Genomic DNA, 27,691 nt, shown 5'->3' on the forward strand with positions numbered 1-27,691 from the left:
CACTGTGGGCTACATTGACCCACTGAACAGAATGTTGCCAAAACCAAGCTGCATTTGCGCAGAAACAGCAAAATGGTTGCGCTGGCTCCTGTGAGCACTGTGGCCTTAAAAAACTGCGTTTTGTAGAAACAAAAAGAAGGCTGCACCGTCTTGCCAAGCACACATTGGGCAGGATGGAACAAGGGGGCACACTGAGTGAGCGTGCCAGTATGTTCTTACCTGTACAAAAGAAATGGAGTGAAAAGGCAGCACTGCTTTGGTGAAAGCCCAAAATCCCCATTAAAAAGGAAACCTTTTCACGTTTAAAAAAATGCTGCTGACGCTATTTCCATCTGTTCTTCCTTAAACCACTGTGATTAATAAGGCCCTGCCATGCCCAGTATATCTCATTGTGTTTCAGCAAAGTCAGGCATGATTTCTGAATGACAGGCCCTGTCAAATCAACTCTGAGAAATATCAACAAAGAGCTTCAGTTTACCTGCACAGGAAAACACGTTCATTTTCTTTACAAAGTATCAAGGCTCAGTAGTTCAAAGAAACTCCAGCTATCTGACACTTGTCAATTTCAAGGCATCTGTGCTTAAAACAAAACTCCTGCATACAAGAAGTAACTATAGCTGCAAGACAGTGTGGGAATCCAGAGGGAAATGCAAAACGGAATTTAAAAAGAAATGCCAGCTTTTCACCACACATGTAAAATGGGCCCGTTTTAAAAGTAAACTGTTGAATGAAAGCCTGCCATTATCTAGCAATGTGAAGGGGTTGGTTGCTTGGGAAAATACACACATGGGTTGTTTTATTCAACTGGCTTGTTCAATTCAGGACCAAATATAAGAAAGTAAAACTGTTAAACCATATTGGCTGGAGTTTGCAAGTACCAAAAGAAAAATAGGTTTCTGCTTGAGGGAGATGTTACCAACAGGAGGCCTCTCTCAGCAGATACTAACACCCCAGTGATAATCATGAGGTTGGACAGAATCTAGTCTAGGCGGAACCCACTGACAATGGAATTCCCAGGACAAGGAAGTGTGAAGAGGGGAAGGGGCAATAAACCTTCAATCAAGCTGTAACCCCCACCTTGCTCTGGAGGAAATGACAGTTGGTGGCAGCTGAAGAAAGAAAAAAATGGTCCAGTGACAAAGGACTGCCATTTGTTTCCAAAGACTATTTATGAATAAAAATGTAAAGACTTATCTCTGCAGCAAGACTTTGTAAAAATGTAAAAATGTTGCAGTTTAAAAGTAAAGTGATTTTATGGGCTTTCATTGAAGACATGGTAGAATTCCCTGACCCCTTGGGAATCGAAATGGCAAAGAAGAACAAGTTACTCTCTTACCTGTTAACGTTCTTTCGATGGGATGGTCCGACGACGTATTCCATATCGCTCCCTCCCTGCCTTCCCCGCTACAGAATTTCTTATGCAATTGCAGCTTACGTTTCCGCAAGGCTTTGTGTGGTCAGACTGGCAGAAAACTGGTGCCGCACGTTCTGGGGAAAAAACTACAACTGAGGCTACGGGCGTCGTGCGTCCTACTTATAACATCCAGTGACGTCGGCCGTCGGAGGAGGTCCACGAGGGCAGCGTATCGACGTCATCAACGCAGGACGCAGAAAGATTTTCCAAAGCAGCACAGCTGTGGTGATTACTGTCATAGATATGGAATACGTCAGAGGACCCAATCCCCTCGAATCAGGGATTACAAGGAAAGTATCCATGATGCCAATGCAAATTTTTATACTTCCATCCCTTATGTTAATCCACACATGTGTATAAAGTTATGGAATTTTAGGCAGAATTGTTCATACTCAAAATTACCAAAAAGTATTAAAAGGGCGAAACAATGTCTCACGGATTGCAGAGTTGGAGTGCTATGCTCTACATAAAGCATGTAACCTGTGTATATAATTTGCTAACAGATTTCAATTGTATAAATGTACCGTTTGTGACAAAATCGAATTTTGGCTTAAATAACTGTGGGAGATTTTTGAACATTGTAAACTCACAACATAAATCTGACATAATTCTCTTGAACTCCAACCAGGTAAGAGTGAGGCGGAGACTAGCACCCCTGGCCAATCCCGTGGGTTAGAGGTGCGTTTAGCTAAGCCTGCCCAGCCATATACTTTGATGATGTCACTATACATTATAAATAAGAGTCCCTGACAAGACTCTAGACACACACTCTTCCTGAAGTTCCTGCGCTGCGTTCCTGATCTGCTCCATCCAGATTCCAGACCCCACTACAAGCCCAAAGCATTGCTGACCCTACTCCAGAGCCCACTGCAAAACCCAAGCATTGCTGATCCTATTCCCTGCAAGGCCTCAATTCTGAAAACCCACTAATCTCCAATTAAAAAGGGGAAAGCTGTGGTATTCTTTTGGGAAGCATCCTGACCAGCCTGGCTTGCTGCCCATTAACCGATTGCCCACTAACTGCATCCAGCGGTACCTGTGCCATCCAGTGACCAGAATTGCCATCCGGGGACCAAAACAGCCCAGCTGTTTTCTTTTGCCATGCGTGCAGCCGTGTGGTGACCAGAATCTGTTGACGGTCCAAAAATCCAAAAACTAAAAGTAGACTGCGAGTATAATCCCTACCCCATAGAAACCCATAACCTATCTTGTCTTGCCTATATCCTTATCCCACTCTCTAAGCCATCCTATCCTTATCCTGATAACTTGTTAAAACTGTTAGAATTATCTGTGCACCATGCCCCTGAATTCCTAAAGTGCCAGCGCCATCTCTTTTCAATTTTGTCTTGTGTAATCCTAAACCATTAGTCCTATTTCGAGTGATCGGACTGGTTTCTGCCAGGGTTGGGCGCTGGGGTGACAGGGTTGAATTTGCGAATCAACCTTGGATCGTACTGTGTGCATCTTTGGTGGTCTAGTCTGAATACTCTAGTTTAAACTAAAACTGTTCTTGTCACAACTGATTTCCTTTCCTATTTCACGGCTTCATTCAGGAGGACCAGGAGTCAGAACACCAGCAGGGATTCGCCGCCGCCCGGGCATAGCCCGGACCTGGGGACTTTAGTTGGAATCACTTTGAGGGTGCTTTTATGGTCACGTCATTTACCTGATTTGGAGTCGGTTCAGCTGCCGGCAGAGACTGTCTCCTGCCGGGGCCCAAGGGTTTGGGGGGCGGCGGTGCACATTGCTGGCACTTAGTAGTAGTGACACTGGCAGTAGCACACTGGCAGGGCCCCAGGCAGCAACTAGGCTGCACGCACGCACCACACAGTGCAACAGGCTCTCTCTGTCTCAAGACCGATGCCACGCCTAAACACCTTCACAGTAACTTGTGAAATGAAGGTGGCGCCGCACTGCCTCCTGTGGCAGCAACAACATGTCACCATGTCATTTCACTGTGTAACTATACAGAATGTATCAAATACTGCATAGTAACAACAAAATGGTAGTTTTCGTTGGCTGTTTGTAACAGTTTCTTGTTGCATTGCTATTGCTGGTCCCTCCCAGGCCCAGCCATGGCCTGAAACAATGATTTACGATCCAAGTGAAGTGGAAGACTGGCACTCACGTGACTTCACTTGTTGTCAACTTGAAATCAGTAAGCTGGCCGGGTGGGGAGGAGGCCCAGAGAGGAGAGCACTATGTTGTTGCTTACTTCTTGGCCTTTGAGTTTTGATTGAACTTTAAATGAAAGTCACCGCCGCGGAGGGGGAGCCGTGCGCCCGTGCCTCCTTGCAGCAGGCAGGCTGGCACGTGTTATTCTCCCACTCCAGGATCTGTGGGGGCCCCGTTTGCCCCCCCACCGCAGGGTCCACCCATTAAAGGCTGTGCAACAAGGAACCATAGGCTCTCTAGCCCACAAAGGTTCTTCTGTATCTATGTGATGGTGCACACTTACTTGGCTTTTCCTTATCAGCCTCTCGGCTTTGCCACAATGTGTTCTTTCCTTTGCCAGCCTCTTGGCTTTGCCACAGTGTGCTCTTTCGTTTTCCAGACTCTTGGCTTTTACACATATAGTTTGCGTTGTGGTGTTTTTACCCCTTCACCACCTTCCTTTCAGACTTTCTCGCAATCTTCCATACTTTCTTTCCATTGCATTTCATACAGATTGCACTTTGCTTTCAAAGGCTGGTATCTGAATTTCACTCAAACTTGTCATTAGGTCATAGCTTTCTTAAGACCAAAGAAGCACCCACACCTGTGGCATTCTCACAGCCTTTGGCTCCACAGCTTCTTGGGATAGTCTGCCGACGTCCTGGCTCTCCTGCAGGACCTATCTCGGCTGCCTCCTGGTATGCAGGATTCTCTCTCCAGGCATGCAACAATCGGCCTTGGCTCTCTCCTACTGCTCCACCCTCTTCTGTTGGTCTTCCCCTCTTTTATACACCAGCAGCCACATGACAGGTTGCAGGTGTGAGTTCCTAATTGTAATTGCCTGGTCGCAATTTGTGGAGCATTTGGAACATGCCTGACCTCCACAATACTCTACAGGCCTCTTCCTCGTCTCAGTACTAGAGTGGTGAAATGCCTCACTAGTGTTCACTACCCAGTTGCTTCTTCCTCGTCCCAGTACCATAGTGAGTTGAATGAGGGGGAAATGACGGTAGGGGACTTACAATAACCCATAAAGGCAAGGGGAGGTTAGTTCTCAGAATGAAAAGGTGGATACCATGTCTCGCCTGTGGATATCCTCTGTCCAAACCCCAGGAACCCTCCACCCAGGTGATCCTCCCTCGCTTCTCCACCCCCAGGGTCAGGATCCAAAAGCAATGGCCTTTTTCCTGGCCACCTGAGACGAGGATCCAGAGGGGAGAAGGTGTGAGGATACCCTCAGGTTTTGCACAATGCATACAATGGTCCTCATTATAAGGTCAACGGTAACCCACCAATGCAACCGGTGGGTTGCTGCCGACCTTGTAACACCGCTCCGCCACCTGAGATCCCGGTGCCACCGGGACATTCCAAGTCCCAGTGGCTCAGGATGTCAGGTGGTGGAAACTAAGTCCCCAGAACACGGAAGCACCGGTACCATTGCCAACGATGCCGGTGCTTCGGTGAAAACCATACCTGCAGTGGCTCGTGCTCCCGGCAGGTCAGACCTTCTGGGACCACCACCCCCTGCAGACGTTCTTGTAGTCTGGGGACCCTGCGGTGAGTGTTGGGTTTCTCATTTGGCTCCTGAGACGCATAGATCATTTCCATTTGAGTAGCCAGTCCATTCCTCATGTTCCAGGCAGGGCTTGTCGGTTTGGCCCAGGTTAATTCTGGAACTTGCCGTCTGAGTTCTTTATGAGGAGCTGCAGCAGCACAAATGGAAAGACGGCGCCACCAACCATACTGGGAAAACAGGGATGGGGCTCCCCAACTACACCACCTCGGGGGCAGGTCTGGCCCGACCCTGGTAGTACCCTTAACCAAGGTTAAGAGGGGTCCTTAACTCCCCACGACATGACCAGACCCGTTACCCTTCACACAGGATGAACAATCTTTTAATGGAGATTATTACAACACGTTAAGGTAATGGAGTGTAAGATCTCAGAATCAAGGTTTGTCTTTAGTCCGTCTGTTCATTTAGGTGTCTTTCAAGAATGACATTGTGATGCATATGACACAGGCACTAAAATGAGAAAGTATAGTCAAAAGGTATGTTCCAGTTGTTACTGGTATGTGCAAAGAAAATAATTGACAAATTCTGCCATGTGTACTCAGCCTCATTCATTTAAAAATCTCGACCAACAATTTCTGGTTTATGAGTAGGAAATGGGCAGTAGTCTCATTCATTCATTCATTCATTTTCATTATTTGTACAGCGCCTTCAACCATAATTATGGTTCCAATGCGCTGTTGGTTGAACGCACTCGGAGGGACCAAAGTCCAAATTATGGGAAATTGGGGAGGTGCCATTATGCGTGTATGCATTTTGGCCTTTATGAGAAGGTGGCCAAGACCCTGCTAGTCGCCCATGTCTGAAAGGTTGGAATGAGGCATACTACGAGCTAAGCGGGAGGGTGTGTGTGAGAGGATAGACACGTGTGTAGCTACAGTTCGAATTTTCGGTCATGGAACGTAGCTGCATTCTTATGCTAGGGGTGTTGTGCAAAAGTGTTTGAATTGTAGGTGAAAGCAGATGTGTGTGGGAGTGAGGCTGTGCTTTGGCTAAGTTCCAGAGGTGCACAGTGCGATGGGAATAAATGGCTTAGCTATACATTCAACATTGTTTACCCCATGGATTCCAACTAGGTGTCAGGAGCATTACTTAATCGAACATATGACCTAAGTGCAATAGTTACCCACCCTCTTTGTGGATCTTGGAGTGATACATCCCCAGGTCCTTCTAGTGTGATAAAGTTCCAACCTTAAGTGTCTAGTTGCAGCGACAAAGTCCACCCTCATATACAGCAGAGTATGACACATTACAAAACTCCTGATGAATTAAATGCAACTATTTATTTATCCTTTTCCTCGTCAAAGCCAAATGCTTCCATCTAAGTGTAGCCCATTTCCTACCCCCGGAAATACAAGTGCAACATATTTCTTACTCCCAAAATCCATCTAGGTGTAACAAATTTCCCAGCCGGCAAAATTCCATTCAAATGCAGCACATTTCCTAGCCCTAACAATCTGTCTAGGCGCGACACAGTTCCGACCCCCAAAAATTCATCTAAGTGCAACACGCCGAGGGGTTCAAGATGCAGGAGGGAACAGGCAGGTTTTGAGGGCCTTCGTAAAGGCCAGATGAGCCTCTATGAGACGGAGCGGGTGTGGAAGGGAGTTCCAGAAGGTGAGTGCAAGGACAGAGGAACAGGAACCCTCCTAGTATATAGAACTTGAAAGGGGGCGGGGGGGAAGACTACCAGGAGGTGAGCTGAGCCTGATCTGAGGATTGTGGTGGGGTGGTAGAGAGTGAGTTTGTTTTGGAGGAACAATGGGTAATGCACATGCTTTGAAGGAGGCCATTTGGCTGATGGGCAGCCAGTGAATTACCAGAGTCTGTTTGTGAGAGTGGAGTGGTTGATTGTGTCGAAGCTGCCAAGAGGTCAAGGAGGATGAGCGCAGTGCTAAATAATAGTCTAGGATGTTGCAAAATGAACTTTTTAAATCCACCAAGTTACTATGTAAGTTTGCAGAAATTAAGACCTTTCTCTGAACTGCTGCCTTACCTGAACTCCCTCTCCCGTGAGGGCTGAACATGACTGGATCTGCCAAACTCTGTCCCGGATTGTGTGTAAATTTAATCCCTCTGCGATCTCAGAGGCTGGGGCAGCGGTGAGCAAATCTTGTTTATTAGCAAAAATCAGCACAGGAACTCCACTTAGTTTTTCTTCATCGAGCAGCTCTGCTAACTCCTGTACCAATACAATCATACATGTTTCATTAAAAAAAATACTTTTTAAAATCATATGAATTTAATAGACGCAGAAGCAAAAGATGATGCACTGGTGAAACTGACTTTTAAAAAGACATTTGACATTCCTCTTCATTATAGACTGCACAATATCTGAGAGCAGGATTTCTTCTTAAAAACACGTTGAGACGTGCAATGTACAGAACTGTTTGTGTCTATAAAATTGCGGATACCAATAGTGCATCATACATTTATCTGAGGTGATTTAAACCTGAATTTGCAGCTAATAACAACCAACCAATTTTTGGGATAAATCCAGCAATCATTTTTCCCATTTTGCAACCTTGTAATTATCAGGTGTTTCTATTCCCCAAATCAATGCAGTTTAATGTATCGTCTTTTGAAAGCATGAAAGGACGATTACCCCGTGCAGCCATTTGAAACAGAGACCTGAGGGTTGAATACAGATCTCAGCAATTAGTAATGTAATGCATCACTTGTATAGCACCTTTCACAATTAGTATGGTCACAACGCACTGTAGGTTGAAAGCCCACGGGGGGGACCGGAGTGCAGGTATGGGAAAATTCAAGAAGGTGCTACTATGCATGTGTGCATATTGGCCAATATAAAGATACAAAGGGGTGGCCAAGTCCCTGCTAGCCACCCATATCGAGCTGGCATATGGATGGGTGGTGTGAGGAAGTCTAGAGAGGAAATGAGAGAGCGGGATAGTCATTATGTTTGCAGGTACCTATTGAATTTTTGGCACGAACGGTAGCTGCATTTTCATGGCAGAGGTGTTGTGCAAAGTGTCTTCCAGTGGTGTATGATGATGGACGCGTCCGGGTCCGGCCGAGCCTTCGGCTAGTTTCCATAAGTATGAAGAGTGAGAGGTTGAATTCATTGGCTACATTTTAACCATTGCCTATATTTAATACATTGGCTACACTCTTAAGACACCTAGATACAATTCAAACACTGCATTCTGCATGCACTTAGATTCTCTATATAGGTTAAATTCTACATTCCCCTAGATTCAGTAGACTGTGTGAGAAACCAAAGGGTGTCTCACCCGCTAGACCTCAGGGACTTGTCATCGAGGTGGCCAGGACACAGCCATTGCTTTTGGATCCAGTACCTGGGGGTGGACCAGTGCAGGAGGATAACCTGGGTGAGGGGTCTTCGGTGAGTGGGGGTGGGGCAACAGATGGTGAGATGCAGTATTCCCCCCTTTCCCATACCCATGACCCATCCTATTTTCTAGGATTATCCAACATCCCAACGCCCACTTTTACACAAACACTGGGCCGAGGAAGAGAGCGACACAGTAAAGAGGCTAACCCTTACATATCTCATTGGACATGTCGCTCTAAATTGGGTCATTGGACACGTCCCGCTAATCGGTCAGGCAAAGTCAGGCACTAGACTTTGTACGTACATCTGATACCAATTAGCTCTCCCACACGGATAAAAGGCAGAACATAGAGACACACTCTGAGCAAGGTGGAACACAAGTAAAGAGTACAAATTATGGGGCGAAGGCAAACCTACTGGAGCAGAGCGACGGACAGAGGGAAGAGAGCAAAGGGTAGAGGACCCCAGGAGTTCCCTGCAGCAGGTCGTTGCCTTCAAAAGACCATGAAAGAAAAGTGGAGAAGGCCAAATCCCAGACAAGAAGACTATATTGTGTTTCAAGGACACCAGCGGCCCTCCCGGGTGAACGCCAGAGTTGGGGAGGCGATGCCAAGCCTGTGGTACTAACCTTGACTCGTGAATTAAAACTGCAAAGACAAGAAAGGAATGCACCAGTATGTGTTAAGCAAAGGTTGAAGTTGCAACAGTATATCGCACAATTGAAGGCTGCACATGTGTTGATGAGACGTGAAGGAAGGCACACCTGTGGTGAACTTTGAATTGCCAATAGCTGTGAAACCAGTGTTACTGAGTAGCGGAGTGGTCCGGCGAAGGTAGCCCATGCGAAAAGGATCTGTGAAAGGTGAAATGTTTTTTTTTATGAAGCGATAAAGTGAATGAACTATAAGAAGCGAAGTGATCAAAAGTAACCCTGGGAAAACGGGGGAAGTAAAAAGGTGAATGTTGAACTTTTGTGCTCATTATATTGAACTACCTAGATCGAGAGACACTGGGGCAAATAACACAACAGTGTGAGTTGAAAGTCGAAGTGGTCCAGCAGAGGTCTATAGTAAAAGCCACGCACATTAGAAAGTCTTCGACATCAGGAAAAGGTCTGAGCCTGACTGAGGGAGACCGGAAGTGTGATAAGTCAGGGTAAGGGAACCCCTAAAAGATATGCATTAAGCTTGGGGAAGGGAACCCCTGCCAAGTGCTGCATTTGAAAGATCCGAGCCCGACTGAGGGGGACCTACGTGAACGCGTTGCTTTGAGATCCGAGCCCGATTGAGGGAGACCAACGTGAACTTTTTGTTGAACTGTGTTTAATTTATTTACATAATAGTCTTATAGCTTGATTTAGCTTTGCATATATCAACATACATAAATACAAAATAAAAACAACAATTCATATCTGATAGAAACAATCTCCCATAAAATTATACATCGGCACATTAAAATATCCTGAGGGTTAGGTTGCTTAACATTTCCATACATATTACAAAAAATTGCGCATCATATGGAACATCAAATAAATGTAATTACCTTCCAGTATTCGAAGCCACTTAATTATTACATTTTACTCCCATTTCAAATTACAATATGCTTTCATATGCTAATTTCTCAGGTTATTTAAACTATTGCATTGGGTCATAATGTGTTCTGCAGTTCCTATTTCCATCTCGCCACATAATCTGCACAAACTATCAACACGAGATATGCCATGCTTTGCACCCTTGATAGCTAATACTTCAGAGGCATTGAACTTAATAAGAAATTCTCTAATTGTGGCACTTTGTCGAAAGGCACTAATGTAGGAAGAAAATTTGAGTGGGCACCACAGGGGTATTGAATTTTTATGGTGTTCTTAAAGGTCTCTGATGTAATGAGTCTCTTTTAGGAAGTTAGATCCTATGTAGAGGAGCTGGCTGAAAAAGGCTTGGAGACACCCTAACCCAGAAAAACAGCAAGAGCAAAAGTTTAGGTAAAATACCCAATCATACAGCCGCTCTCTGAAATCCCAAACTGGGTTTTGTATTAGTTGTAATTTTACTATGTACAATTCCTGTGAACCAATCTTGGAAAAAATTTGAAAGTCACATTTGTAATGGTTTTTCAATGTTGATTTTATCCATCAAGCAAAAAGTTCTTTAAAGAAAAGAGTGACAAGTAGTCACTAATAGTGTTCTTAGTGAGGAAGAGTTTGCCATAAGTCACTCTATCCATAGACTTATATTGTGCCAACGCATTTCGGATTACAACAAATTCCTTCATCAGGGCAAGTCTAAAACATAACATTTATATGCAATTGTGCCAGTCATCCTATGGTTAATATCCATATATAATAAATCCCATATTTAGAAAGACTTAAGTATGTAAACATCAACCAGTCATCATCCAAATAGTTGAGAAAAATGTGAAGGTAAACACATACCCGACAATGTAGTGAGCAGAATCAGTAGGCAGGTTGAAAAATAAAAGAAACAAATCAGATCAGTACAAAGGTAAGTAAAGACGTCCTATAACAAAATGGAGGGAATTGGGTCCATTACCTGATGTAGGTGAATAATGGCGAAATCTGTGTTTCAGAGGCCAGGCTGCTACACCGCGTTCGGCGAGCAGTTGCTGTAAATAGTAAAGTATGTATAAAGGGCCTAACCAAAGTGTAGCTAATCGCTTAAAGTAAGAGCAAACGTGGATTGTTGCTTACCATATGTAGAGAACGGTGCGGAGAAGTTCTCTCTGCGTCTGCCGAAAGCAGACTGTCCTCGTTGCATCGGCGCGTTGCCGAGCAACCTGGTTTTATAAGACACGTGATTAAAGGCAGACTGTCCTCGTTGCATCGGCGCGTTGCCGAGCAACCTGGTTTTGTAAGACACGTGATCGCGGCTTCACGATAAAGAGCGCGAGCCACGATCCGTGCCTGTGAACAGGTCAATGGGTTTGAATATGATAAACATAACTAATATTAGGACCTCCTGGGTTAGTAATGAATAAAGTCATCACATAAAAATCAAAAGGGATGGATAGTCCGTCGTCCATGGACATAGAAAAAATACTAAAAGTAAATAATCCAAACTAAAAAGGCTCAATTGGATGGCAGTAATGGCTGTTTCATGAACACCTCTGATGAGGCTGTGTTGTTATTAATGTGTGCCTAAATGGGATAAATGGAACCTAGGGAGCAACCCTATGGCTGTATCATATACTAATAGTGTGTGCCTTAATGCCGCTAGTGGTGTCGTCCAGGCAGACGGCACCTCGGGTCCTGGATGAAACTCCAGGATGCGCAGCATGCAGGTCACAACATGGGAAACAATTCCTATTCATATACATGTATTAAACTAAAACACTTTCAAGTGACCCTCAGCATTCAGGTCGTATGTGTACTGGTGTCAATTCAAACAAAAAGATGCAATATACAATAGGAGAAAACAATTAGAGAAAACAATTAGAGAAAACAGTGAAAATTGATCTCCTCATTTAGTCCATTAGGTACTAAACTGCCAAGTTTGTCAATCCAGTATGTCTCTCTGCGATTCAAACGTTGGCATAAATCCTCATGAGGGCTATTCTTGGTTAGAACTTCCAAAATCACGAATCTTATTTGTGACACGTTATGTCCATTGGCCATCCAATGTCGTGCCACGGCTGAATTGGTCTTTGCATTGCGAATACAGGATCAGTGTTCACTCCACCTCAACTTGGCTGTTCGGGTTGACTGTCCCACATAAAATTTCCCACAAGGGCATTTAATGCCATAGATGATATTACTGCTGTCACACGTGGCAAAAGTCTTTAGCATAATTTTCTGCCCCGTCCTTGGATGGTTAATGGAGTTCCCTTTCATAACAAAGTTACAGTTGACACAATGTAAACAAGGAAAAGTCCCAGTTCGCTGTGTCGTAGGTTCCTTTGCTCTAGGTTTCGTCTGCACCAGTTCATCTCTTAGGTTCCTACTGCGTTGGTATGCAAAGATAGGTTTTTCACTAAATAAATCTTGAACTCGGATGTCATTCTTGAAGATCTCCCAGTGTTCCATAATGGTTTTCTTGATTTTGTTACTCTGCGTAGAAAACTTGGACACAAATACCGGTGACTTCAATTCTCTCTTATTCTTGGGATTCTGTCCTGATAATAGAGTCTCTCGTGATAAAGCATCAACTCTGTCAGATGCTAGGTCGAGTTCATTCTGCTTGTATCCCCGGGCCAGAAATGTTTCTTTCATTTCCATCTGTTGCATTCTGTAGTCTTCAGGGTCACTCACTATTTTCTTGACCCTAAGTAATTGACTGTATGGCAGGTTCTTCAGTAGGCTCAGCTGATGGAAGCTGAGACGGTGTAGGAGATTATTCCGATCCGTCACTTTCTGTTTAGTGACAGGAGTATTACCATCCGTCCTGCAGATAAGGGGGGAGCCTTGGTCATTCAGAATACATGTGACTATGATGCTGAATGTAAAAGACAGCTTCAAGATTAGACTACATATGCTACTTTGGACCATGATCCTACCCTTTCGATCAAACAGAACTTGGAGAGCCTCTTGGCAAAAGCATTCGAATTGGATTGGATCAACGAGCATACACAAAAATTTCTCTTAAAAGAACATCCAAGAATACCTAATTTTTACACGTTGCCGAAGATCCATAAAGATGCTATCAAACCACCAGGCAGACCAATTGTCGCAGGGATAGAGAGCATTAACCAACCTCTAGGGATCTACATAGACTTCTTCCTGCAGCCACTGATACAAGAGACCAACACCTACACTAGGGATACCACCCACTTCCTGCAAAAGCTCAGCTCATTGACACCTTTGCCAGAAGATCTGATGTTTACTATAGACGTGAAGAGTTTATACACCTCTATACCCCACGACTTGGGGATAGAAGCTGTAGAATGGCTGTTACTGAAAGCACCAGAGATACGTGCCCAGAAGGAATTCATACTGGCATTGTTACAATTTATTGCAGAGAACTCCTATTTTCAATATGGCAACCAGTTTTTTCTACAAACTGCAGGGACTTCAATGGGGGCCACCATGGCACCCTCATATGCTAACAGCTTCATGCATAAATTTGAAACAGACCATGTATTGAATAGACAAGAATGGAATAAGGATATCCAGATATGGACGAGATACATAGATGATATCTTTGGAATTTGGAAAGGAACCAGAGAGTCTTTTGAAACATTTTTTGAGTATCTAAACAGCATTGACCAAAGGGTACAGTTCACTAGGGAGCTCTCGTATGACATTATAACATTCCTTGATGTCCAAGTCAGGAAGCAACTCACCAGCTACAGCACTTCATTGTTTCGGAAAGTGACGGATCGGAATAATTTCCTACACCGTCTCAGCTTCCATCAGCCGAGCCTACTGAAGAACCTGCCATACAGTCAATTACTTAGGGTCAAGAAAATAGTGAGTGACCCTGAAGATTACAGAATGCAACAGATGGAAATGAAAGAAACATTTCTGGCCCGGGGATACAAGCAGAATGAACTCGACCTAGCATCTGACAGAGTTGATGCTTCATCACGAGAGACTATTATCAGGACAGAATCCCAAGAATAAGAGAGAATTGAAGTCACCGGTATTTGTGTCCAAGTTTTCTACGCAGAGTAACAAAATCAAGAAAACCATTATGAAACACTGGGAGATCTTCAAGAATGACATCCGAGTTCAAGATTTATTTAGTGAAAAACCTATCTTTGCATACTAACGCAGTAGGAACCTAAGAGATGAACTGGTGTAGACGAAACCTACAGCAAAGGAACCTACGACACAGCGAACTGGGACTTTTCCTTGTTTACATTGTGTCAACTGTAACTTTGTTATGAAAGGGAACTCCATTAACCATCCAAGGACGGGGCAGAAGATTATGCTAAAGACTTTTGCCACGTGTGACAGCAGTAATATCATCTATGGCATTAAATGCCCTTGTGGGAAATTTTATGTGGGACAGTCAACCCGAACAGCCAAGTTGAGGTGGGATGAACACCGATCCTGTATTCGCAATGCAAACACCAATTCAGCCGTGGCACGACATTGGATGGCCAATGGACATAACGTGTCACAAATAAGATTCGTGATTTTGGAAGTTCTAACCAAGAATAGCCCTCATGAGGATTTATGCCAACGTTTGAATCGCAGAGAGACATACTGGATTGACAAACTTGGCAGTTTGGTACCTAATGGACTAAATGAGGAGATCAATTTTCACTGTTTTCTCTAATTGTTTTCTCCTATTGTATATTGCATCTTTTTGTTTGAATTGACACCAGTACACATACGACCTGAATGCTGAGGGTCACTTGAAAGTGTTTTAGTTTAATATATGTATATGAATAGGAATTGTTTCCCATGTTGTGACCTGCATGCTGCGCATCCTGGAGTTTCATCCAGGACCCGAGGTGCCGTCTGCCTGGACGACACCACTAGCGGCATTAAGGCACACACTATTAGTATATGATACAGCCATAGGGTTGCTCCCTAAGTTCCATTTATCCCATTTAGGCACACATTAATAACAACACAGTCTCATCAGAGGTATTCATGAAACAGCCATTACTGCCATCCAATTGAGCCTTTTTAGTTTGGATTATTTACTTTTAGTATTTTTTCTATGTCCATGGACGACGGACTATCCATCCCTTTTGATTTTTATGTGATGACTTTATTCATTACTAACCCAGGAGGTCCTAATATTAGTTATTTTTATCATATTCAAGCCCATTGACCTGTTCACAGACACGGATCATGGCTCGCGCTCTTTATCGTGAAGCCGCGATCACGTGTCTTACAAAACCAGGTTGCTCGGCAACGCGCCGATGCAACGAGGACAGTCTGCTTTCGGCAGACGCAGAGAGAACTTCTACGCACCGTTCTCTACATATTGTAAGCAACAATCCACGTTTGCTCTTACTTTAAGCGATTAGCTACACTTTGGTTAGGCCCTTTATACATACTTTACTATTTACAGCAACTGCTCGCCGAACGCGGTGTAGCAGCCTGGCCTCTAGATTTCGCCATTATTCACCTACATCAGGTAATGGACCCAATTCCCTCCATTTTGTTATAGGACGTCTTTACTTACCTTTGTACTGATCTGATTTGTTTCTTTTATTTTTCAACCTGCCTACTGATTCTGCTCACTACATTGTCGGGTATGTGTTTACCTTCACATTTTTCTCAACTATTTGGATGATGACTGTTCATGTTGATGTTAACATACTTAAGTCTTTCTAAATATGGGATTTATTATATATGGATATTAACCATGGGATGACTGGCACAATTGCATATCAATGTTATGTTTTAGACTTGCCCTGATGAAGGAATTTGTTGTATTCCGAAATGCATTGGCACAATATAAGTCTATGGATAGAGTGACTTATGGCAAACTCTTCCTCACTAAGAACACTATTAGTGACTACTTGTCACTCTTTTCTTAAAAGAACTTTTTGCCTGATGGATAAAATCAACATTGAAAAACCATTACAAATTTGACTTTCAAATTTTTTCCAAGATTGGTTCATAGGAATTGTACATAGTAAAATTACAACTAATACAAAACCCAGTTTAGGATTTCAGAGAGCGGCTGTATGATTGGGTATTTTACCTAATCTTTTGCTCTTGCTGAAAGGCACTAATGTACCTAGGAATCTCAGTTCGTGCACAGACTGACTGAATGAATTCACCACTGCTAGAGTGGGTAGACATTTGCATAATCACATATTCAATAATATGGCTGTTAATCTTAGTTTTCAGCCATCTTTTTTGTGACATTGCAGGTATAGCAGAATTTACGGGTATATATCCCTGCATATGGATGGTCTGTAAAAAAAAAAAAAGTATGGTTTTAAAGGCAGTCATCACCTCTTCCATTATGGTCTGGTTATCTAAATGTATTAAGGTCTCAGAATTCGAGGCCAATTTATATTGTACTCTGGCCGTGATCCTCATGATGTTAAATTCTAATAGCAGATATTCAATTGGCATAGTTTTAGACATTCAAAATAAAATGTGCAATATCTTAGCCTCAAACTTTGCTAGTTCAGAGATAAGTCTGGCTCCCCATACTTCAATCCCGTAAGTCAAACACGGAACAATCTTAGCAGAATAGAATATAGCAATAATAGGTCTTAATAGAACATCCTCCTTGTGTGCTAATGAAGTGGCTCAGAGCATGGCACATCTGCATACATTTGATTTTAGTTTCATGCCATTGGGTCTCCCAGTTGAATTCATTGACAAGGGAGACCCTTAAATATTTATAGTGTCGAATTACTTTAATAACATTCAAGTCAAGCTTCCACATTATTCGATTGAGTTTATGACGTTTGGTTTTACCCAGGAAGGTGACGATTTTGGTTTTAGCTATGTTAATTTGCAAACCATTTTCATTAGCACAGCTGCCCAAGATCTTCAATTTCTCTTGGAGTCCTGATGGGGTATAATCAAGCAGTAGAAAGTCGTCTGCATATCCGAGCCAATCAATCCGCAAGCTGCCCAACTTAATGAGGAAAGATTTAAGGGCACCGGCAAGATCTGCCAAATATAAATTAAACAGTGTATCAGCCAGGATGCATCCCTGTTTAACCCCACGTACAGTGCGAAACTGGCCGCTCACACGCCCCTCTCCATCCAATCTCACGTGCACCGAGATATCAGAATATAGCAATTTAATCATGGAGCAGACCGGGAGGAATCTTCCACGCTACAAGTTTGTTCCATAGGTGATTTTGCAAGATGGTATCGAAGGCAGCACTGAAATCGATAAATGTGCAGTAAACAGGGAGTTGGTGACAAGCCCATGCATGCTCAATCAAACTAACCAAGATCAATAGATTGTGTATAGTGCCAGTTTTCACTCTAAATCCAGTTTGATTAGATGGTAATATTGCATTTTCATAGAACCACATATTCAATTCCTTAAGTAGAACTTTTGTGAAGATTTTTGCTGTATTGTCTAGCATAGCTAGCATGCGATAACTTAAAGGGTAATTCCAGCACCCTTTTTTTATGTATTGGAAGTATGATGCTCTCTTTCCGACTGGGGGGACCATCCCACATTTCCCAAAGTGTGTACAAAGGGTATCGAGAGAGATGGCCATAGCTCGGGGACAACCCAAGAGCCTGTTACATGTGCCATCTGGGCCAACTGCACAGGATGTGGGTAATAGTCTGATCGGTTTAGTGATGTCAGCAACAGTGGATGTACATATCCATATTGCACAATCAGTTATATCAGTTACATGTGTTTCATCCATGGTCTCTCACCTGATCCCAATGTGTTTCTAATATGCGTCTCCCAGCCTACCTCGCTCACACTGTTTATGGGGAGATTATTCCCTTAATGGTACCCCAGATCCCTCTGTTATTATTAGATCTAGCATGAACCAAACCATATATCATTTTTATGTTCAGTGCTATATCTCCTCAACCATCTACGGTATGCATTTTTAAGCGCTTTGATACGGATAGATAGGCCTTCTGACTTAGAGTTCTCAAGGTTAACTCTTAGAGCCTCCGCTATATCTAGTCGCAGTTTCTTTTTGGATACTTGGATTTGATGGTCATACTTAGAGCCATAGCAGGAACCCTGATTCCAACGTTCGCTCTGGCTCTTATAATTTCTCATTTTGGCAGTGGAGTCTTTAATGATAAAAATTATCTTGGAGAATTCTAAGAAAATCTCAAATTTAGAGCTATCAGTCATTGGGCGCCACTTTGCCAGAAAGGGAGGGAGGATACTTTCCGCTATGGTGTTAGCCTTATCTAAGTTGGTGGGGTTCCTTCTAATGCGATTGGCCCCATTGTTGAGATAAATATCATGAACTGCGTTTTGAAAGCTTGAAAAAGAGACTTTAATATGGAAGGCCAGCCGGGCCTCGATCCCCACTTTGAACTGCCTTTGTTTTGAGAACCTGAGCCAGAGTGTGTCATCCTGTCTACGGGGACTGCCTTACTCCATACTGTCTAACATGGGGAGGAGAGCTGACTCCGCTAAATGTATTCTTTATATTCGAACACTGATTTTCCTTTCCATACATATACTCTTTTACACATGTTTTGACAAGAGACAGGGCAGGCATTAGGTTTCGTTAGTGTAGGCCGTTCTGATTTGACGGACTCAACTAGGACGGTGTTATTTATTATTTGATGGTAGAGACTACTCCCACTCTAGCTATGTGGCAAGGTAGGAGTGTTTCCAAACCCCTAAAATTGAATAAAGGTTTTATAAATTGTACCTTTTGTGTCAGTGTCATACTTGGGATACCATGCCTCCCTTACAACCAACAACCTATATATTCCATAACTGGCTACATTCTCCTAGAATCAGAACATTGGCTAGATTCTTTGTTCACCTAGATTCAATATCATAGCTAAACTCTCCGCTCACCTGGATTCGATACAATGGCTACATTCTTACTTCACTCAAATTCAATGCAATAGCTACATTCTAAATTCACCCAGGATTTATTACAGAGGCTACATTCAAACAACGTAAAGTGTGAACAATGCAAACATTTGCTGGACCTAACATGCACCTAGATTCAAGTCATTTGAGGTGTGTGAAATTCACCCAGATTCAAACATCCGCTGTACCTAATATGCTCCCAGATTCAACGCAGCTCATGTACATAACACACCTAGACTCAAGGCATATATTGTGTGTAAAATACACCTAGATTCAAACATTAGCTGTACTTAGTGCTTAACTAATTGAGCTAGCTGACCAGCAATGTACATGCCATAGTTATTTGAGCAAAAAGTTAGTTTGCTTATTACATTAATTTGCCAACGCAAAATACCAAGCATGCCAAAATATTTACCATTTGGAGAGGCATCCTTTGAATGCCCAATAAAATTGCTGACGTCCCTAAAGTGGTCGCTCACACTTTGTTCTGTAAGTGACCAGGCCCATATGCATTAACGGCAGACTTCTTTAAAACCTATAAAGATACACTCAGATCTGGACTCCTGATGCCCTAGAATGAAGCTTATACAAGAGTACATGGTCACTCTCCCTCAACGAACTGAAACAAGTCATAAAATAAGTGCGACTGCATCGCTATTTGCAATACAATACCACTGAGTTGTATTTTATGTACTTAATTGCAGTGCTGGAAATTGAAACAAATTTACTCTAGGAACTCCCTTAGTGTGGGGTTATGTGGGTGGGGCTGAAGCAGGAGGCCCACCCTTAGTCAGGGAACCCAATCCTGGCAATTTGCATCAGCACAAAGAACATTCTTTTTTTATTTTTTTTATTTGGTTTTTACAAGAATTTCAAGTCAATGTTGGATAGAACAGATTCAAACACAAAGGTCGCCTGTACGTGCTTGAGCACAGAAGCTAGACGACAGTGGGAAAATAAAAACAATAAATATAAAACCAGTTAATAATAGTGTCATCCCACATCGTCTGGCTTTTCTAAACGTATAATCATTGCTTCTAAAAAAAAAAAAAAAAAGGTTAATGCAATGGTTAGTTTGCGATCTGTTTCATCAAACATTAGCTGCCACCAGTCTTCGACACATATTGTTGGCCTTTCCATCATATGTTTACAAAAGTGAAGGTCTCTTTCGTCACGAAGGGCTGTGCAAAATAAAACAAGGTGTTTTAATGTTTCTTCCGCAGTGTGACACAGCCGGCATTCATTTGATGCATCTTTGATTGTTGACCACAGTTGGGTTCTTTCTCTTGTTTTAAACGTATTAAAACGGAACATCATTTAAAGACGCCTTCTCTTCCTGTCTGGGAATAGTTTCCAGGCACTAAGGATCTTATTTAGGCCTTTTTTTCCATTGGGTACGTGTTCCATAAGAGTATACATTCTACTGCGGGCGCTTGTCTCGCACCAATCTCTTTGCCAAAGTCTTTTTTTCACACAGTCAGGATTTGTGTGAAGCATGTTAATACTAGAGTTCAAATCAGTCAATAATACTATACTTCGTTGGACCCATTGGGCTAATAATGAATTTGGATTTTGATTTCCTGGATTTTCCAAGACTTTATACTGTGGCATGATTGCTTTCATAGTTATTTTCCGATAGAGTGAGAGTATTGCAACATACTCTCGCATTTATAGAAGTCAAGCTGGGCTCATATCATATACATGCTGATGGAGTGTTTCTTGGTATTCCGAGAACTCTAGACCAGAAGATATTTTCTAATGTGTCCCATAGCTCAGCAGGACAGCCTAGTGCGCATTCGGCTCCATATATCATAGCCGGAACAGCCTTTTGTTTAAAGTAAGCCAGGACAGGAAGAAGTGAATATTTTCCGTATTTCCTGTTTTACACTAGGTTCTGACTGGCAATTTGGCGGCATTTTGTTTTTGTCAATTGTACCCACGGATCGTCATTCATACTGGCACTAATTTGCATCCCTAGGTACCTTGTATGCATTATTGCTTTCAGCTGTATATTATCTATATGCCAGTGAAAGTTTGACCTAGCTTTTCTTTGGCCTCGCAGATCTCTGAGCACCAATATTTCCGATTTGGCTATGTTGATGCTTAAGCCATTCATGCTCACATATGTTGCTAAGGTGTTTAACTTCCTCTGAAGGCCAACTGGAGTTAAATCTAACAAGATTAGGTCGTCGGCATAGAGAAGATGACTTACATTCAGGCCGTTTATCTTTGGTCAAAAAGATAACATACTATTGATTGTTTGATCGATGTCCGAAATAAATAGGCTGAAGATGCAGGCAGCAAGAGGGCAGCCTTGCTTGACTCCACATTGCCTTTGTATGGGAGCGGAACGTTTTCCAGATCGATTGAGTCTAATTCTGATGGCTGTCGTAGTATGAAGTTCTTTTATCGCAGCAAGAAGACTCGGAGGACACTTCCACTTGGTTACTTTGACCCATAACAGTTTGTGATCTATGTTATCAAAAGCATGAGATAAGTCAATTATTGCCAAGTAAATCTGCTGCCCCATTCTGATTGCTTCCATTTTCAAAATGTTAACAATAAAAAGATTCAAACTGCATCCGACCCCTTTTACAAACCCAGATTGCCTCTGGTCAACACGATTATTGTTCACACTCCAGTTTAGGAGTTTATTTTTCAGTAGTGTAGCGTACACTTTACTCAGAACATCAAGTAAGGCAATCGGTCGGTAATCCTTAGGGTTAGACCTATTTCCTTTTTTAAACACCGGAACAATGATTGCATTTTTCCAACTGGCTGGTGTGGCACGTTCGATGGTAACTTTAAGAAACAGGGTATAACAAAAATCAGTCCATGTTTCTGGGCTTTCCTTTAGAGTAAAGTTTGTGAGCCCATCCGGGCCAGGCGCAAGAGATCTACTTAGTTTAGTAATTATCTCGTAGATGTCTTCCTTTGCAAATGTCAAGCCCCAGTGTTTTAATGTCTGAGTAGGCGGATACTGGAATGCACTTTTCTTCGTATACAACGACTTTTAATGAGTTACCCAGTCAGTTTCGGTTACCATATTTGTTTGCAAGGCAGATTGAGAACCGGATATGTTGTTGATTAAAGACCAGCACTCGCGTGGATTGCTATTTTTCATTTTTGCAAGCATTGCTTCCATATCTCTTTGTATCATCATACTTTTGTGTATTTTTAGCCAGTTCTTGTAAGCTTGTTTTATAGCTTTGCTTTTCTTCAGATATTCACAGCTGTTATTTTTGCTACACGCTCTAATATCGCTTCTCATTTTTTGCTTTTTTTGGAGGACTTCAAGATCAAATACATGTGTTTTTGAAAAATTACAGTTTTTGAGCCCTTGTTTTTTTTCTTTATAATTCTCAAGGATATGTTGGTATTCCAGCTGACAGGTCCCATTTTGGTAAGTGAAGTTTATCGTTTTGACCTCTTCCTCAGTTATTCTTAGGCGAACTCGGTTAGATTCAACCGTTAAGTCATAGTCCCATTTCTCTTTGTTTTTCCAAATTAACACTGCAATGGATGTAATTAACAGATTATGATCACATTCAGGCATATGTTTGACTTGGAACTGTTGAACGTTGGAGTGCATACTTTCTGAGACAAAGAAATTATCTATACTGGATTCCTGGTTTGCTCTCTTCCAAGTGGATTTTGCAGGAATGTCACCATTTGTATTCCCATTAAGTATATATATGTTTCTGCACTTCATTTCAGTGCACCATTGTTGTGCGGTGTTAGAGAGGTCTGAAGCTTTTTCCTGTTTTTCCCAGTTCCGTCGAGACAAGTTATATTTAAGTCTCCACACAACAGAATTTTCGCAGCCTCTTCTCTCTCATAAATGCAGTTGATGAGGTTTGTGATTTGATCAATAAACAAGGAATCGTCATTAGCTTTATGTTGCCAGTAGATGTTAATAATATAAAGATGTTCTTTATATCGTTTAGTGTTAGTTTCTGCCTGCAACTAAAGTGTCTGGATATACGGTGTACAATGATGTGTTTCCATGATTGTATAGCCGGAACTTTTACGTACTAACGTCATAAGGCCAGCCATAGGTCGACCCTTGGCTTTTTTAATTGCCCGATTGAATGCAATTTCAAAGGTGTCAATACTCGGACATACCGACAGCCAGGTTTCCTGGACACATATGATGTCTAGATTTTTAAAGAGCATTTTGAGAACATAAGAATGATCACATTTTACATTTGAAATATATCTGGCAGTTATTCAGCATGAAACTCTACTGATCAAGTAATGCACATTGGGCTCTCTGCTCTCTTCATGTTCCTCAGTACCTCAGCCTAAAAGAAACAGGTCTGTAAATCCAAGACATACATACATATATAAATATATATGTAGAGGACATGAGGCTTGGGCTGTTTCTTCGCGGTGTTCATAAGGTACACATTCAGCATGCAATCTCACACAAGTCTTCTGAAGCCTGTTTGTGGGCGAGAGCTCTCAGGGCTGGGGAGTAGGTTTGGGGGCTGCTGGGCTATTTTAGCCCTGGGGTTTTGTTTGGCCCATTTTATATCCTGCTTAATCATGTTACAACATGCTTTCAAGAGCCAGTGCTGGATTTCAGTACAAACTGGAAGCGTGGTGTTTAGCGCGTGCAGGCGTTGCTACCAGTAGAGCCCATGTGCAGCCATACGTGCAGGCTCTGCATCTCCGATTTTTAGCCCTTTCAATCTAAATGGGCCCCCAATAACTCTGACAAAGGAAGCTTAATAGATTCACTCAAAATGATCACTAAATGTTTCAGGATCCCTGCTTGCTACGCAGAGGGTAATAAATATGTCCCTTGATAAACTGCATACCACACCCCCTGCATTGCTTTATTTAGGATCTGACATAGGAGAAAGCTATGGAAGCCACGTTCTTAGCATTATGTTAAGAGGCGAACAATCCAGTAAGCAAGATGTTAAAAATGTTGTGAAGCATGAGGAGAAAGAAAAACGGTAACTTTGACAGAATTCTTGCCATTCCTTATAGGTCGTGTGTAGTGCACGAGGCAGATAAAATGCACCATACTGAAACGGCTTGGGCCCCAAAAAAAGTACGTAGCATTTTTTCACTGTCCTTTTTGCTTTTGAAAACCGAAAACCGCACCCCAACAATGCATTTTTGTTGCTGATGGATGGAGGAGGGTTTTCCCAACTGAAGGCAAAGGGGACCCCAGTCATCATTCTGAAAGGGGGCTCTGCACATCTTTAGCTAGCCCTGGGTCTGGGATCAGCAGTTAGTGCACCTACATGGTAAGAGGGCAGGTGAATTCTTTAGAGTGGGGCAGTGAACATGCTTGGAGGTTAATCAATTCTGCTATTATCTATGCATCACAAAGGTCCCTGAGATTGGTTATCTAAGCTCTAGGCAAGGGGCAGCCAAAAATGTTGAAATGGGCCACCATGTGCGCCACACATCTTTAGCCAGTCCTTCTTACAGGGTGCCATCAATAACAAAGAAAGCCCTGAGACTCTGCAGGAGTAGAGACCCCAAGACACCATATTTATTTTTAAATGTGTTTATTGGCATTTACAAACCAGAAGTGCAGCAATCCAGTGCATATTAATACGAAACATATGTTTTAGGCATGTGATTGGAAGCAACTTAGACAACTTACAAACATAAACAAATCAAACAACTTAATAACTAATTCTCCAGGCATGTAAGCTAGGCTTCAGCATCAATTAGTTCAGTGGCCAGGATGGTGATGGGAAAGACCAGCAATTGGCTTCTCCAAGGGCACCCAGGTGGTGGCAAAACGTAGTCAGAGACCGGTTAAAGGGTGATAGGAGGGGATAGGGGGGGGGGGTGCAGAGGTGATAGGGATTCGTATATCCCGCGTCCCCACATGTGTCCCGATGAAAACGGTACCTCACATGTGTGGGTGCACCTACCGGGGGCGCAAAAGGAAAAGGGTAACCCACTGGTAACCCCAAGCCTTTCGGCACAGCCCATTTTGTTCATGTGGCCAACCTACAGATTTGGGCCTAGGGTGTCGAAGCCAGCAAGGAAAACAGGGAACCCATGCATTTCCCAAAAGAGGACACCCGTGGGATTCCACAGAGGTCTGCTTACACAAATCGGCCCAGAATGTATTACCCAGAACCCCCGGCAAAGACCCACATGGGAGAAGGATGCCCAAGGCCAGGGATATTACCGCCGACTTTGCTGGAGCCCTGGCTGCCCTGCGTTACAGCTTCTCCCCACCAGGGAGGCTCGGCAGTGTGCCAATACCTTCCTGAAGGGAAAATCTGTAATGCAGCCCAGCCGCAACTCCAGGACGGTTGGAAGTGATGTCCCTGGCCTTGGACATCCATGTACCATGTGGGTGTACCGTCCCCTTAGCACAGCAGCAGCTCCAGGGAGCCCCAGCAGGATCCCCATTCCTTCCCGGAGGTGACATCTCTAACGTAGCACAGCCGGAGGTGGAGCCTGGGCTTGCACATGGACAACCCACATGGGAGGGATCCGCTCCCAGGGAAACACCAATGTTATGCTGGCCTGGGGGGCAATTTGTGGCCTGCCCCTGCAGTTGTGTCCCAACCCACCAACATATCTGCCCAGACGGCCCATTCCCACCCACACCACCAACAATCCAGCCCCAGTCTCACCCACACCACTGACAGTGGGCCCTAAGCATAGAATAATAAAAAACAGTACTCGCATAACGTTGCAGCTGCTCGCGTAGTAAAAGCTGTAAACAAAGCAAAAAACATGTGTTACCTACGGTCACACCAGCAAAATGTAGCCCTCACTGGGGGCAGATAAGGGGGGGGGGGTGGCTGTCCTGCACTCCTCCCTCGGCTCAGGCATCCCTTCATAGGAGCAGATATCTGGTCCCAGGGAGGGCTGCATGACATGGCACCCACTCCATTGCGGGTGGGGGGTGTCAACGTCCCATCCCATTAGAAAATTCCCCGTCCCTTTGGGGTGCCCCACAGCCCCCCCTAAAATGCGTTCCACCATTTTCACTTTTTTCCTATGGTAACCCAACTCCCCTTGGTGCAGAGGGGCACATTGGTGTGCCAATCTGGCCCCGGGGTGCCCAAACCTTACTGCCCCACTCACTGGGGGGCCTGTCCCACAGTTTTTGGGGTCCCTCTCGCCCTCACCCCAAATGGGTGGCAGGGGCACCTCATGTAGGCCTCCCTGGGCCTCCTACAAACGGCTGCGTGAGGTACCCCCCCTCCATTTGGGGTGGGGGAGGGGAGGGCCCCCAAAAACTGTGGGTGGGGCTGTAATGTTTGGGCACCCCGTGGCCAGATTGGCACACCAATGTGCCCCTCTGGGCCAAGGCAAGTTTAGTAAACAAAGAAAATAATTCTAAATGGCAGGCTGCCCTTTAGCAGGGGCCCCTACACCGCTGGGAAATTTTCTTATGTGAAGGGGGGTGCACCTCTCCACCCCAATTGGAAGGGCCGCGCATCTCATGTAGCCCTCCCTGTGGGCAGATAAGGGGGGGGGGGCTGTCCTGCACTCCTCCCTGAGCTCAGGCGTCCCTTCCTAGGAGAAGATATCTGGTCCCAGGGAGGGCTGCATGACATGGCACCCACTCCATTGCGGGTGGGGAGGACTGGGTCAACCGCAGCCCCCCCTAAAATGCGTTCCACCATTTTCCAATGTTTTCTTTGTTTACGAAACTTGCCTTGGCGCAGAGGGGCACATTGGTGAGGGGGGAGAGGGCCATCAGAAATTGTGGAACAGGCCCCCCCAGTGGGTGGGGTAGTAAGGGTTGGGCAACCTGGGGCCAGATTGGCACACCAATGTGCCCCTCTGCGCCAAGGCAAGTTTTGTAAACAAAGAAAAAAATTGAAAATTGTACACTACACTTTAGGGCGAGCTGAGGGGCACCCTAAACCGCCAGGTAATTTTTTTATGTAATGGGGGGTGACCCTCTACCCCCCCACACCAAATGCAGGGGGGGCATCTCATTCAGCCCTCCCTGGGGTCAGATGCACCTTCCTAGGAGCAGATATCTGCCCCCAGGGAGGGCTACAAGGGGTGCCCCCATTTCCCCTTGGGGGGAGGCGGTGGGGGCCACTCCCCTTTTCTGTAAAATATATCCCTGGTGGCTGTGGCCCCCCACTCCCACCCAAAATTCCCTTTTGTTTTTCTTTCTTCATTTTTTTGTTTTTTTATTTTGCCCCCTTCCCTGGGGGCAAATGATCAGCCATCTGCCCCCAGGGGGGGGGGCCTAACTTGCAGGCCGCATCCTTTGGGGGGCCTGCACACTTATTCCGTGTGGCCCTCTCCCCACCCACCAACTGGATGGGGGGCCACCTCATGTACTCCTGCCTGGGGGCATACATCTGCCCCCAGGGAGGGCTACAAGGGGTGGCCCCGTTTTCACTTGGTGAGGGAGCGGGAGGGCCACCACCCTTTCAGGGGGGCACAAGTATCCCCCCCACGTCACAAACATATCCCTGCTGACTAGTGGGCATTGCTGCCCGCGTATCGAGCGCCCTGCGCCCGATCCGCGGGCAGCATTGCGGTCACAAAGGGTGTAGTTGGAAAGGTGACAACCTCCCCTTTCCAACGACTCCTCCCGCGATCTCCGGCTTGAAATACAGCGGGAGATTGAGGGGGAGAAAGGTGAACACTCACCTTCTATTTTCACCGCAGCAGCCCGAAATGGCTGCTGCAGTGAAAATTACTTTCACTTTCACGTTGGCGTGCTTTATGCACGCCGACATGAAACTGAGGGTAATCCAGCCCCCTGGCAGTGAGGGGGGATCGCTCAAAACAAGGTGCCAAAAAGGACGAGCTATCTCATCCTTGGCACTACGGAGGTAATGTCAAGGACG

At 44.2% G+C, this 27,691-nt stretch overlaps 1 protein-coding gene across 2 annotated transcripts in view; it reads right to left on the reverse strand.

Moving 5' to 3' along the window:
* The window catches only part of ARL3 (ARF like GTPase 3), a 444,006-nt gene that overhangs the window by 128,196 nt on the left and 288,119 nt on the right, over nt 1–27,691 (reverse strand). For both annotated transcript variants that reach the window (XM_069611682.1, XM_069611681.1), the window contains one exon: nt 7,135–7,320. In XM_069611682.1, coding sequence (XP_069467783.1) covers nt 7,135–7,320 — 186 coding nt within the window. The remainder of the gene's footprint in view (nt 1–7,134; nt 7,321–27,691) is intronic.

This window comes from Ambystoma mexicanum, chromosome 8 (assembly GCF_040938575.1).
Source record: "Ambystoma mexicanum isolate Mex_15411 chromosome 8, UKY_AmexF1_1, whole genome shotgun sequence".
Taxonomy (NCBI): Eukaryota; Metazoa; Chordata; class Amphibia; order Caudata; family Ambystomatidae; genus Ambystoma; species Ambystoma mexicanum.